Genomic DNA, 15,719 nt, shown 5'->3' on the forward strand with positions numbered 1-15,719 from the left:
GCGCAGGCAACAGAACGAGTTTTCAGAGGTAAAGGAAGCAAAATGGAATTATAATTATAAGGCGCGTTCTAAGATCGCACGCGAGATCAAACGCTCAGGAGTCAGATCGCATTTGCAGCGTCGATTCTTTAAATATTTGCGGGGCTCCTCGAGGCCCCCGATTTTGCTACAAGGTAAGAGAGGTCTCCTGTGGGTGGGTGCAGAGGGCTGATGAAGAATAACGAGCGAGGCAGATGAGGAACGGAGGCGTGGGGACGCTATGAATGCAGGTGGGAAACCAAAAAAAAAATATCGTGGCATTGTTTCTTAAAGACGGCGGCAGAGCGGTGCCAACAGACAGGTCTGTCCGACTTCCTCTCGCGCTCCCTACGCCTCCTCCTTCTCGTCGTCACCCCGACCCCGTCTTCCTGCCGACAACCACTCACTCACGCACGCTGAGCCGGGAGGGGCCACTTTCCAAATATAAACAAGAACGGCCCTCAGACGTGAAGTTTCCCCTGCACAACGACTTCTCCGGATGAAGGGAGGGAACCTCTGGTCTCCCAGCCGCTACAGCTGTTGCTACAGATGAATACAATGATCGTTATTCTTTGTTTACCCAAAGAATAGCACGGTTGGCGAAGAACGGTGCGAAAGAAGTTCAATTTACACACATACGTACAGTACATACATGCAGAGGAAGGTCACAATTTAGGACAGTCGGCTAATTCCACGGTTGGTTTTGAGAATGTCGCAAACCCAGAGCACGCACATTTAGATTGAAACATCCGCTTGATACACTGCCTCCTACCAGCAGCTTGTCGCTGAGCGGGTGGGTATCTTATGAACATGATTGTTCAATCTCTATGTCATCCACTAAGCCTACTACAAAATTGCTGCAATTCGAAGCTAAACATTCACCCCTATGAGAAGACCTCTTGTGTCATGAATTTCATGAGGTCCATGTAAGTACAGGCAGTAACATTAACAATTACCCGATAAGAAGATCATATAGGAATGAATGCTATTTTATTTAATGCAGTAGTTCCTTGAAATTAGTATGTTATCGCAAACGCTTCAGCAGGATACACATCAAAGATGCTCCATCTCGTTTACACAATCTGACGCATCCGGAGTCTGTAATGTAATATCCGAAAACAAAAATCATTGCCCAATTACGTTATGTAACAACTTTTCCATCTAAGTATCGTTGTGCCTCTTGGTTATACTGACTTCTCTACAGACATGGGACATTCTTTGGCCATTGGTGTTTGGGAAATGTTCACTGTGGGGGAAGGACAACCTCTTTCAGCATTTGTTTTCTATAGCTTACCCCACGACCCCTTCATCTCCCCCTCATAACCGCCACCGTTACGTTTCCCTCTTCATACTCTCATAGTGCGGCTTTCACTCATTCCCCAATTCATTCAATCCATTCATCGTCATTACTGCCGTCAATTTCACTCTCACCGAATTCACGCGTCACAGATTTGCCCCAATTGCTTCCTCTCATCTATTTAATTCACCTCATCGCCACCATCACAAACACATGTGCCGTTGTGAATTCTGTGTAAAGTGCCTCGGTGCAAGGCGCTTTTTATACATTCCTTTTAAATAAGAGAAGCAACTCAAGTGGTGTTGTACTGCATGTAGGAAGAGTCATGCATATCGAATGCTATGATGATTTCGGACACGATTCCAGTCAGAGACATTCTCTAGTACTGTCACGTGATTGTCATTCTTGCACGCCTCTTCCCTTGTATGAAGTTTCAAGCCATTTTTGTTTGTTCTATATAAAGCAGAGATGCATTGCAAATTCCAGTCGTGCAGTGTCCATCCATTGCATTATGGGCAGTGTGCGTTGGGTCATAACCAGTCTCGCAAATCAGCTATTCCAATTACTTAGACATGAGCAAAGCTACCAGTCATTATTATTATTACAATGTATTTATTTTCTGATTTAACTTCACCCTTATTTGTTCTAAGAGTAATATGTATGAGTTTGCGGTGTTATTCCCGGCAGCTTAAAAATAGCTCCATTAATTTACCAGACCTATTTATGTCAAGACGTACTAAATGGCTGGTTGCATTCTGCAAAGACTTTGTACAAATTACAGCGAGCTTTGAAATGAGACCACAAAGCCACTTCCTGTTACCCTTACGTTTCCTCGGCCGGAATCAATGTACAGCTGGAAGAAATCTGATGGAACCTTCGCCCTGTTTACATTTTAATGCAAAGACTGTGTAAGTATTGCAAACTATACACAGTTTAAGTTTTCTGAAGGCATGTTTTATGAAAATTATTATCTAGTTCTGCGATGTAAAAAAAATGGGATTCGTCGTTTACTTAATGGTGCAACTGAACTTCTGAGTATGTCCACGTCGCCTGGCGGTTCCCCAGGCAATGTGGCCATGAGAATCAAAGTACTGCATTCACTTTGATCTCACGATCTTAGACTGCGATATGCGAACCTTGAAAAGACTAAATAACAAAACTAATTTGGATATATTCGTGATTTTTTGTTTATTGTTGGTGTCATGACCCAACCCTGGGTTTCACAACCAATGAGGGTCATGGTGAACTCGTGCCCACTGTTCCGCACTTTCACAAGTCACGGGATCCTCGCACACGTTGACGAAACACTCGGGAAGACAACGCCATATACAACGAGTCACACAACTTCCAGTTTCTCTTCAACAGGCCTGTCTTGCCCACAAGCGCGCAATTCAATGTTAGGATCGGAGCCGCGTTGCTCATGAGCGGGGGGTCGGAAAACTGCGGCTCAGAAATCTCATGCGGTGCCTCTTTAACGGACTGCTGCTGCTGCTGCTTTGTGGACGTTAAATTTCGATTTAAAGCTTTCGTGACTGCAAGGATTCATCTTCTTTGGTTCTTTCGGTAAAGTCACGTAGAATGAGAATAAAACAATAAAATAACACAATAAAATTCTCACGACGTTTCGGCCACAACGCAAGCGGCCGTCTTCAGGTGAAAGGAACAGACCTGTCGGGACGACAGAGCTTCAATGAAGCTCTGTCGGTGAAGTTAAATCAGAAAATAAATACGACAGAGCTTCAATGAAGATCGTCGGGACGACAGAGCTTCAATGAAGCTCTGTCGTCCCGACAGGTCTGTTCCTTTCACCTGAAGACGGCTGCTTGCGTTGTGGCCGAAACGTCGTGAGAATTTTATTGTGTTATTTTATTCTCATTCTTTGTGGACGTTATTTATAAAGGACCACCACCATCGTTGAGTCACCATGAGGATTGCGGCTCTTGAAATTTGAGTGTTTTTTTTAAACCGAATTCGAAAAAAATGGCTCTTCTTGTTATTTTGGCTGCCAATCCTTGCCTCATGCATAGTGTGTTGGGACTTCTTTGGTACCGTACATAGCTCACCGTGCTCGTCGGAGGTGCTCTGACAGGGCCACGGCATTATCCCCCAGGGACATTTGGTCAACACTAATAGTGGTGTTGCATGTATTCCCGTTTAAAAACAATTCACTGCAGATCATCTCTGCTGAGTTTGTGATATTGACTGACCCTCATGTGACCGCAAAAGGACGCATTAATGAGCCACCGTGCACGTTTATTTTCTCTGCCCTGATCAGTATTCACGATCGCTCATTCTAATTGAAAACACTCCATCTGTGCGCCGCAAGGAGAATTGTTTTTTTTCTATTAGCCATCTTTTTTGTTGTCGCAAGTGTAGCTGACCGTTTTAAAGTTCACAGAAATACCATTCCACTAAATCTTGATTATGGGCAATACACAAATTACATCAATGTACAATACTTCCTAATGCAAACGAGTGTGGGACGATGCTGATCTCTATTGAGGGCCCTGAGAACCAGTGGTGTAAATTCCGCATTGCTATGGCTGAAGCGAGTCAAACTGTTTATTTATAGGTTTGCATTATTCATAGTTTTGACCCCAGATGAACAATACCAAGCAGAGGTGAACCCCTAACTTTAATCCGAACGAATACAATCTAAATGCTCTACTTTCATGGGGCATAAACACACTGCAGAAAGTAATACGCCATGCTCGGCATTGAGTTTTTGTTTTACAAATGAAGGGATTTCAAATATTAAGAAGATAAAGACGTTTGTATGTTCATGGTTATGCAATTACAATTAGTGTATTGTCTTCATGTCGTGCCTAATATATGGATCATCATAAAAACATACGCGTGGTAAAGCACAATTCGGCTTCTTCACAGATTTTCCCATCGTAGTTTTTGGCAGGAAAGTTTAGACCCACTGTTCAGGCTCAGTTTAAAAAATAAGTGGTCTACACCAAGGCCGTAATTATAATATATATTGGGGGGGGGACACACCCCCCCCCCCCAATATTCCAATATGCACAGAATGTCCCCCACAATATATTGCTCTAAAATAGATTTCTGTTTATATGATTGTGATTATGATTATACTTTATTAATCCCTAATCTCTGCCATTACATACAATGAAACAAGAAAATAAAAAAAACAGAGCAATGGAATACAATACATTATTGTACCAAAAAAAAGTCCATTCTATGCGTTAGTGAATTTTTTTAAAATATTTTAGGCAGGAAATTAGTTTTCAAATTTAGATTTTTTTTCTGGAGGGGGGGGGGACCCCCAGGAAGATTTTGTCCCCCCCCAATGTTGACCCCATGGCTACGGCCTTGGTCTACACCTCACTACAATAACGATGTGTGCACTCTGCGATGTCGGACCGCGTGTATGAGCCACATGCACGAATTTGCCCCGATGAAAATTACGGAAACTGTTTCGAAAGAAAGATATTTTTTGTCAGTCACGTGCAGTCATTTCAAGGGTGACGGTTGACTGGAAATATATATTTTAAAAAATATATATATGTTGACTTTAAATAAATATCTTTGAGGTTGGAGACAGCAGGTCCGGTATTGATTTTAACCGCTACAGTACGTGAAGGAGTCGGGTGAAGTTGTGGACCGATGAACTAAAAACTTGGTACGGAGTGCCACACTGATGACACCCGTGAGTCAAGGCCGTGGGGTGGTGTTGAGCGCCATTGAGAGTGCCCGTGTGGGGAACGCTCCGGTCACAATGAACAACAGCCTGTTGGTGCCAACATTTTACAATGAAAGTTGAGTCGCAGTGAAATCCCACACGTGTCCGTAGCGAGCACAACAAGGGTTTGCACAACCCACGTGAAGTACTTCGAACATAAGAGCTGTGTGCATCCCCAACATCTACACGGACATAATATGGAGGCACTGCTGTGTTGGCAGCTGGTGAAGAAGCGCTAATCCCAAAACACAGCACTTGAGCATTCCCTAATCCTGTCAAATCAAACGTATATACAGTGAAAACTAAACTACTTTTAATTTTATTTTACCAGGTAAGGTTCGACCTGGCCACAAGTGATACCTCAAATAAGTGACTTATCACGTGCACACTTGTAGCAGCTGCCACAAACTCTAAACGCGTGATTCTAAATGTGTGGGTGGGTGGGGGGACCGGACAAATATCCACGTGACCACGGGCAGAGAGACATTCAAAGTCGAAATATACAGCAGCAGGCGTCAGGGTCCCCATCGAATCCACGACCTCCTGTATACCTAGCGAGGTAGTTAACATCTCCTAGCCACCGTAACTGGATGAAAAAGGATCATTACCCAAAACGTCAAGTAAATAATTGTATTTTTTTGATGAAGGATACTCATGAACCACCCCGCCTCCCACCGAAAGATTCAGGTTCGTGAAAATCGCTCCAGTTGCATAGCCTAAACCTCATGAGGTGCATGAACAGCGTGAAAGCATACAGTGTAGTTAATATGTACCAACTGCACAGACATGTTAATAAGTCCACTTATAACATGTCACATGTGTCGCAGACTACAACGGCAAAACTATACGCAGAGAAAGAACTCCACGGGTGTGTTCAGTGAAATCTCTTGAGACGCTTACACCTGAAGTACCCAGGTGCGCGTGCTACAACGCAACAGAGACGGACTAAACTTCAAGGGTATATGCCCTGACACACACACAGATACACACACTGGGAATATACACCTTGAAAACACGTGGCTACCCAATGCCAAAACAAGTGTGAATTCTCAAACTCGACAGATACATTGAACGCTGAACTTTGCACGCACGTGTATACACTGGTCTGGAGTATTGGCTTTTGCGCTGAAACACAGAGGCAACGCAACACACAGGCACTTACACTGACACAGGTACACACACGCAGGTATACACACTGATATACACAGGTACACACACTGATATACACAGGTACACACACTGATATACACAGGTACACACTGGAACACACAGGTACACACACTTTAACACACAGGTACACACACTGATATACACAGGTACACATTGGAACACACAGGTACACACACTTTAACACACAGCTACACACACTTTAACACACTGCTACACACACTTTAACACACAACTACACACACATTAACACACAGGTACACACACTTTAACACACAGGTACACACACTTTAACACACAGCTACACACACTTTAACACACAGCTACACACACTTTAACACACAGCTACACACACTTTGACACACTGCTACACACACTTTAACACACTGCTACACACACTTTAACACACAGCTACAACACACTTTGACACACTGCTACACACACTTTAACACACAGCTACACACACTTTAACACACTGCTACACACACTTTAACACACTGCTACACACACTTTAACACACAGCTACACACACTTTAACACACAGCTACACACACTTTAACACACAGCTACACACACTTTAACACACTGCTACACACACTTTAACACACAGCTACACACACTTTAACACAGCTACACACACTTTAACACACAGCTACACACACTTTAACACACTGCTACACACACTTTAACACACAGCTACACACACTTTAACACACAGCTACACACACTTTAACACACAGCTACACACACTTTAACACACTGCTCCACACACTTTAACACACTGCTACACACACTTTAACACACTGCTACACACACTTTAACACACAGCTACACACACTTTAACACACAGCTACACACACTTTAACACACTGCTACACACACTTTAACACACTGCTACACACACTTTAACACACAGCTACACACACTTTAACACACTGCTACACACACTTTAACACACTGCTACACACACTTTAACACACTGCTACACACTGCTACACACACTTTAACACACTGCTACACACACTTTAACACACTGCTACACACACTTTAACACACTGCTACACACACTTTAATACACTGCTACACACACTTTAACACACTGCTACACACACTTTAACACACTGCTACACACACTTTAACACACTGCTACACACACTTTAACACACTGCTACACACACTTTAACACACTGCTACACACACTTTAACACACTGCTACACACACTTTAACACACTGCTACACACACTTTAACACACTGCTACACACACTTTAACACACTGCTACACACACTTTAACACACTGCTACACACACTTTAACACACTGCTACACACACTTTAACACACTGCTACACACACTTTAACACACTGCTGCACACACTTTAACACACTGCTACACACACTGATCCTTACCTGCCCCCTGCCCCACGTGCCAGAGGCTGCACGCAGCTGCGAGCAGCAGGGGGCCCAGGGGCTCCATGCACCCCCTGACCCCCCGACCCCCCTGGACCCCGTCCCGAGACCTCCGCCTCCCTCCTCCTCCTCCTCCTGCTGCTGCCCCTGCTCCTGCTGCTGCCCCTCCTGCTGCTGCTGCTGCCCCTTCTCCTCGCTCCTGCCCTCTCGGTAGCGCGACAGGATGAGGAGCGGTGAACCTCAGCACCGATGACGACGACTATGATGATGATGATGATCCAGGGTGCCGACTTGAAGTCAGCCCCGGAGCTGCTGCGTCGCGAGTGCAGTGGCTGGCGATGCACGGTGGTCTCGGGTTGAGTGGGAGAGGATGGAGAAACGAGAGGGGATGCGGCGGAGGCGGAGGCGGTGGCGGCGTGTTGCAGCTCTCGTCACCCCACAACTGCCAACTTCTTGCACCCTCCCACCCGCTTCCCTAACTCCTCCCCGCGCCCTGAGCTGGACCCCAAACACTCACCCCCCCACCACCACCACCATCATCATGATCACCGCCAACCAAACTCGGGACACACGCCAACAACAACAACTACGACGACGTCGTCGCACGCGCCACGGAGGCACAGACGCAGGAGGCCCGCTCTGACATCCTGTGGCCAGTTGCTGGCAGTGCATGGAGTTTGGGGAATTATTGGTGGCGGAAAAGGGGTCACTTTTTGAAAGGTCGTTAAATCGGTGTTTTGCATTGCTTGTAAAGCGCTTACACAAAAAAAACCCCATCGTATTCTTAGCTCTTTCGGTAAAGTCACGTTGAAGGGAAACAATAAAATAATAAAATATATTTTGTTATATATATATTTTATTACTTTATTGTTTCCCTTCAACGTGACTTTACCGAAAGAGCTAAGAATATGAATTACTGCGGTCACGAAAGCTTTAAATCAAAATTAAAACCCCATCGGTTTGCATTTTTAACTGAGAAGTTAACTTGTAATATTTTTTTGTTTAGTGAGAAGTGAAGGGAGCGACCGTGGCGCAATGGTTATCGGCACCCTCGACTTTCAATTCAAGAGTTGACCCACCCGATTCCGAGAAGTCTGGTAAGCGTGGGAAGAGTGGACAGAATATCGCTCTAGAGCCCCCTCTAGAGTCGTCAGCAGTGGCGTCAGCGAGAAATTGCAGGACTGCACCTTTAGCCTGCAACTGAGAAACAGAACAAATGCAGCACGTGATGACTGCCACTCTGGAGGGGGTTCCATTGGAATCGGTTACCGGTTCTTCGCTTTCAGAGTAGGATTGAGTCTGAAAAACGGTTACCGGTTTAACATGTATCGTTCAACATCCCTTGCTTTATCATTGGGGGCCGTCCATAAATGACGTCACGCGATTTTGGACTATTTTTAATCCCCCCCCCCCCCTTCGTCACACGGCGTCACAAAAAGTCAGACCCCCCCCCAAATATGACGTCACAAAGCTCTGCCCCCCCCCCCCCAAATAAAACATGCTTCAAATCGCTTTAAACTATTGTCATTGTAGTGCGTATTTAATGTGGCGCTGCGCACTGATGTTGTGGGAGGAAACATTTATTAAAAAGTCTACTTAATTAATTACAACGTGTTGTCTATTTATTTAAAGTTGCGCATTTTTACGTGACGTCACATTTCTCAACCCCCCCCCCCCCAAGGGTGCGTGACGTCATTTATGGACGGCCCCTTGGACTACGGAGAGAAAGCGCCGCTTGCCGTCGAAATGGCTCAAGTGCAGGGGCACGTGGTGTGCCGCGTGCAGGTCACACAGGGCAGGGCAGCACTGGACTCCCTTACTCGGGGGCTGCAGAGTCTTCTGGCTTTCGTTTCAACTGAGCTCGCAGTTAGTCATCCGACGCGTAATGCGCACGGCATTCGCTCGCTCGCCACAGGCGAGAAGGAAGACAGCCGCACCACGAGCCAGCGCCAGGAGTTGCCCAAGCTCTGCGGCCCTCTATATATGAATGTGTCATCGGCGAATTAATGAGCGTTTATATATGTGGAGAATATTGACGCGTGTGAGGGGGAAACAATCCCATACAAACGCCTTCTCCTGGTGAGCCAGGGTATGACAGCGTGCAATGCAAATCTACGTGAACCAAGAGGACATTTCACGAAAGGAAATGTTATGCGACTGGCTATAGGAGTATTAAGTACAGTCGTGTGTTCAGTATAGATATACTGTAGTCTTTTCCTTCATAGAATACTTTCTAGAGGCGGGATAGAACAATGAGGGAACATTGAATCGTGGATACTGGACAGAGAGGAAAACAAATGTGAAGAATTTTATCATTCTCCCCGTCAGCAGCCAATCAGGGGGCTCCCAGCTACCTGTACACGAACGCTGGATTACAAACGTTCGGTCTGGTATCATGAGATGGACTTCAAAGCGGCAAAACCGCACGTGACAAGAAAATGCAATCACTACTTCAAACTCAGAAAGGAAGCTTTATTTGGAACTCCACAAATTATGCAGCGTGTGCTTTAAAGCTCCCCCAGTAAACAGGGAACGTTGGGCCAACGTTCGTCCAATGGTTACAACCACATACCAACGTTGGCCCAACGTTGGTATGTTTGCTGAGCAAATGTATTGGTGGAAAGGTGGCTTGGTTGTGAAAAACACTGCAACACACACTTCCAGCTGCAAAGTGCAGCCGGCTTGCTCCCCGGTGTTTAGAGGCCCTGACCGCCTCACTTGTTCGAGTCATTATCATCCTAACCAATGGGCGACTACTGGGGCGTGGATTTGTCACCAATTAATTATCCCTATAATCGGTGCACAGAGTGCTCTTAGTCCATGGATTGACACCGATATAGGGATGGGAATTGTATGATATCTAATTTAGATTATTACGCTGCAATATATTTCCACATGATAAGCGACTTTGTTGAGCTATCATTCGTGGCCAGGTCGCCTTTGAAACAAAAGTTAATACCTCAGTGGGCTTACATGCTGACTTCTCACATTATCATCACTAGACCCAGCCACTTCTTTATGACCCTTGGGCTACACCCATTTCAAACCTTTTAAAACAGTCTGCATCAGCAGCAGGCCACGCTTTCCCACCTGATGACGGACGCTTGTGTTGCGCCCGAAACGTCGTGATTTAATTGAGCTATTTTCATTGTATTATTTTCATTTTTATTATTTTTATTTTTCATCTACGTGACTTTACCGAAAGAACCAAAGAGTATGGATCCTTGCAGTCACGAAAACTTCAAATCTAGAATTGGTTTAGTTTTGTCTATTTTTCAGTGGTTTGTTTATCTTTACTATACTTTGCACTCCTATGCTCCTACTGGACATCCGTGAAGATCTTCACAGCTCATCGGATTCCTCCTGCAGTCCAATAAAGATGATGATTCTCACGTGCGGTATGAATGTTGTGAGAGGTCCCTAGACTCTCTCTCCGGAGCTGGTTTTGGCCACTCGTCCACGCTGCCCAGACACCTGGGACAGGGTGGAATGACCCTGCACGCGCGACGTGCTTGCGGCATTAGTGCGCTGGTTTATTTACGACGCATCAGGCCACCTGCTATAATACACTGCTAGCCGGCCGCATGCGTTCAGATATTCCCTGCGTACCTGCCGGGGGGAGGCTTGCTTGCAAGTTGAATGCATGGCCTGGCCTGGGAATGTCGCGCTTATATTGCGTACGCATAATTTGACGCATTAGCGCAGGGGGGGGGCTTGGGAGGGCATAGGGCAACACAGCATTCCACGTGCCCGCTGTTTGGATCGCATGCAGTTCCAGCATCGCACGCACGCGCACGCTCCCACGCGCACCTCTTGGGAATCGCATCCCTTAAATGTGGTGTGTGGGTGCGACCCACCCACCTCGCAGCCCGTGCGTACGCTCGTCCGTATGTGTGTGGTGTGTGTGTGCGTGTCTGGTAGCCACGCACGCAAGAAGGGAGATCTTTTTTTTTAGACGTCCGTTTTGGAATTCTCGTTGGTGCCCGTGGAGTCCGTGGCCGGGTGTTGCCCTTGTAGCGAGACAGTCGGGCAGAGCAACATGTTGAGGGTGGCTGTGTCTCGCGGTACCAATCTCCCCGTGGACGAGGGGGATTTGAGCGACCCCTACTGCAGCCTTCGCTTCCAAGGTGAGGGATCCCCCCCCCCCTCTTCACCCACTCATCTTTTTTTCTGTGATCCCTCCCTCCTCAGTTTCCTCCCTTTCCCTTCCGTGCCTCTCCCTCCCATCTCTGTAAACCTCCCACTCTTGAGTCCACGTTTGACAACGTTCTGTCTGCTGGCACTCACTCGGTGATAAGAGTGCGTATTTGTCGGAGAGCTTAGGTGAATGATATTCTTCCACACCTTGTTGGGACGCAATCCATCAACACCTCCACAAAACGAGAATTAAAAAAAGAAACAATACTCAACATACCGCACAGATGGATCAGGAACTTATCTTGTGGACTGCAATGTATTTGGCCTTCCAATTCGGCTGGTAGAAGTTGTGCAACACATCATGAAATCTACGTGATGTCGCGATCACGTCTCAAAAGCTCTGGCTTACAGATGTGCACACGCTATGAAGTTGACACTAGTAAAAACCCTGTAACTAAATTAAACATAACTGGCTGCTATGTTATTGATAATATTGAATATTTTAACATTACCCACAATGATACATTTTAAAATATCTATACAGCACTGTATCTTTTTAGTTTTTTTGTGATATGAGACTGTGAATACATTACTCTCTCATTTGCTTCTCTTTCCCCAACGCATTTCCTCAACGTCTTAACAGATAAAGCGCTTTGTCAAGTTGTCACTAATAGCGGTAGCTACTGCCACCACTTTTCGTTCATTGTACTCACTGCTCTTCCACTCATCTTTGATTCTGGCCGACGAGTTCAGGCCTTTTCCGAACACTTGGATGCAACACCTTCTGCATTTGCATCCAGAAGCGTGTTTCTCTGCTGCACAGCGGGAAGGCCAAAGTAGGCAGCAGTCATCGGAGTGCAGATCTGATGTAGAGAAGGCAGTCAACAAAACTGCGGGATGCCTGTCGTGGTGTAACGGTCACCACACCGGACTCGCAACGCAGAGGTCGCCAGTTCAATGTCCCGGTGCGGGGGGTGAGACAATGGCCACGTTTCTGAACCCCACCCCTAGACTATGACCACCCAGCAGTCCACATTTGTACTCCACAGCTAGGCGATTATCACCGCGCGTGGTGGGATCAAGTGTGGGTACTCCCGTTACTAAGATGCCTGGGCGGCATGGAAGAGCAGGCCAAGTACCCTCTAGTGCTCCCTTGAGTGAAGGTCCCTTCTGTCAGCAGTGGGGCGAGCGTAACATTGCAAGGCTGCAATGCTGCACTGTTGTTTTCTGAAGTGCTACGCTCATGTGCTCATTGTTGTGACTATTCGAGATGTTGCTGCTGAGCTAATACCTGAGTTGCAAATGAAGCCTGGACTACACAAAGATCCCAACTTTATTCTGGAAAATCTGTCAAGACAAGCAATGTTAGTGAGCACCTATGAAGGCGCTCACCAGGATGATGCGGAAAGCGCCAGGTATGATGCATCCTTGTCAACCTATTGCTGACACTGACATCCCCGTGTTCAACAATTTTTAGGCTGAGTTGAACTAGTGTGGGCCAAGTCTATGATAAGATATGAATTCCCACAAGTGGGCATGGCCAGGAATTGGAACCTAGCGAGCTTACTCACTAGCGTCCAAGCATGGTGTGCTAACCACCAAACCACCTATCACAAAACAACCACTGTTTTCCACGAAATGCTTGTAACATCACGACAATGCTTGTGCCAGGCTATGTGCACTTTAAGGCCACGCGAAGTGTTTTAGGTTCATTAACAGGAGGCCACAGGACAGAACCAGATTTTATGGGTTAACTGCCTGAGATGACTGACAGATGCACCACCTCTGCTCCCCACTGTGCCAACTTGCTGTGTTATGGCTGCCCATCGCCCCACTTGTTGTGAGCGTCGCTCCTCTGCTCTCTGCTGTTGTTGGATTAGGACCACCTCATAACTGCCCAGTAGCACCCTTCATGAGCCTCCTTCATAGAAGCCGATCTTGGCACCGCTGGTACCAGTCATCTGCAAATCCGCGTCCACCCGTACCACAAGAGTCAATCTCTACTCCAGCGTATGCCACAACCATTTAGCCTACTCTATCTGGTCAAAAGAGAAGCTGCTTGGGCATTCAGTGGCTGGTCATGCGTGCTACATGACCCAGTCAATGGAGGCTTGCCTGCTGTAGGAGCTCACTGGTGAGACTGTCCCAACCACTTCTCCACACATCCACACAGTGCACTGTAAACCATTGCTTCAGCCTGCATGGTATTCATCTGCCGGACACTCATTCTGCTATTAATACCGCAGTAACGTGACACTTGCCTCTGGACAGTCCCAGTTATGAGCCACAAGCAGGCTGATGGTCTATAAGGGGTATTGCTTAACTTGTGCCTTCCTTGTGCTGTCCAGATCAGAGGGTTTTCCTTTGCATAATTAAACAAAATCTTGCACTCACCACAATCTGCATGTACACAATGAAAGGCCGCAGTGTTTGGTTATTTATTTGCTCGAGGGCACAGCTGGACATGCTTATTTGTTTAGTTTGAAATTTCAGCTGAAGCTATGCATTTCTGGGGTGCAGACAGACAGTGGCTGAAATCCTGTGTGGGATATAGAGGTATTTCAGTGTTCAGGACCTTTCATAGGCAGTGCAGGTCTCACTTGCAAAGCAAACATTTTTGCCCTAATTCAAGTACTGTATTGACAAACACTCCTCTGAACTGTGAACAAATTCCGTGCGATTGGAAGCCGTTCTGCAATGAACTCTGGGAAAATTTGTGGATAATAGATCAATGTGAGAATATGGCCACGGACAATAGGAGTTGTGAGTAATAGGGTCGTGGAGAAGGGGAGTTATATAAATAACTTTTTGAGATAAAAACAAATATTTGCAACGAACACTTGCATCATCATAATTATAGTTGTACAGTTATTAAAATATTTCAACTGGAGGAGGACTCCGATGAGCTATGAAGTTATTTTTCACAAACGTCCAGGAGGGGTGGGACAGTGAGTTACAACAACACAATCAGCAAGTTAAACCAACAAACAACGACTTTAACAGTTATGCTGTGAATATTTTATGAAATGTAGTTTCAAATATTTGGACGTGAACTAATGCACTGGTTGGCCAAGGCCTACTCTCGCAGAGCTACAGAAAGTGTCTCGGGTCCACTGTGCGGTCTTTTTTTACACTTTATTTTTACGGTGAGCATTGCATTCAAGTACTGTATAGTATTACTCACACCATGAAGTACGGCAAGACCATTGCACCCGTTTTGTTACACGAGTGATGATGTTACTGTAGTTCCAATTCACTTAAGGAACGTCATGTCCATTGTTGCTTATCTCCCAATATATTATTTATAGGGGCCGGTTTAATTCGCTCAAGTGCAGATGAAGTGCGTATCACAGAGCAGAGGGGATGGCGACGCTGCGGAGAGACCAATGTAGCAGTGGATAGAGCAGGGCTTGGCCATCTGCTGCTCAAGAGCTGCGTGCGGTGGTTCTTCAAGTACCTGCTTCGTGACGTCTACAAGGAGCACCGTCTCGTATTCACCGCAGTGCATTGCGGCTCGTGAAATATTGCTTCTTCTTTTTTTACCCAATTCGAAACAAGAAATTATCTTCTTGTTATTTTGCTTGCCGACCCCTGGGAAAAACGATGGATGATGATGATGATGTTGATAGCATGATCTACTACCACTGTGATTACAGGGCAAACTTTTGTCAAATGACGTCACGCACAGAGGGGGGGTCAGACATTTGTGACGATGTGTGACGAGTGGGGGGAGGGTGAGAAAAGTTATGTCAGATCAAAATGCGCAACTTTAAATAAATATAAACAACACGTTCTAAATTTTGATTTAAAGCTTTCGTGACTTCAGTAACTCATATTTTTAGCTCTTTCGGTAAAGTCACGTTGAAAGGAAACAATACAATAATAAAATATATATAAAACAATACAAATTCTCACGACGTTTCGACCATAACACAAACAGTCATCATCAGGTGTGAAAACCAACGGCAAGAAACATTTGAAAGAAT

General features: G+C 45.8%; 2 protein-coding genes across 2 annotated transcripts in view; one reads left to right on the forward strand and one right to left on the reverse strand.

Annotated features, from left to right (window-relative positions):
• Positions 1–8,065, reverse strand: part of LOC116940443 (disintegrin and metalloproteinase domain-containing protein 8-like) — an 84,774-nt gene extending 76,709 nt beyond the window's left edge. The window contains exon 1 of the mRNA XM_032950277.2: positions 7,597–8,065. Coding sequence (XP_032806168.2) covers positions 7,597–7,663 — 67 coding nt within the window. The 5' untranslated portion in view covers positions 7,664–8,065. The remainder of the gene's footprint in view (positions 1–7,596) is intronic.
• A 3,287-nt stretch (positions 8,066–11,352) lies between these two features.
• Positions 11,353–15,719, forward strand: part of LOC116940442 (dysferlin-like) — a 207,273-nt gene continuing 202,906 nt past the window's right edge. The window contains exon 1 of the mRNA XM_032950274.2: positions 11,353–11,723. Coding sequence (XP_032806165.2) covers positions 11,636–11,723 — 88 coding nt within the window. The 5' untranslated portion in view covers positions 11,353–11,635. The remainder of the gene's footprint in view (positions 11,724–15,719) is intronic.

This window comes from Petromyzon marinus, chromosome 9 (genome assembly GCF_048934315.1).
Source record: "Petromyzon marinus isolate PM22_M1 ecotype Great Lakes invasive population chromosome 9, UKy_Petmar_22M1.pri1.0, whole genome shotgun sequence".
Taxonomy (NCBI): domain Eukaryota; kingdom Metazoa; phylum Chordata; class Hyperoartia; order Petromyzontiformes; family Petromyzontidae; genus Petromyzon; species Petromyzon marinus.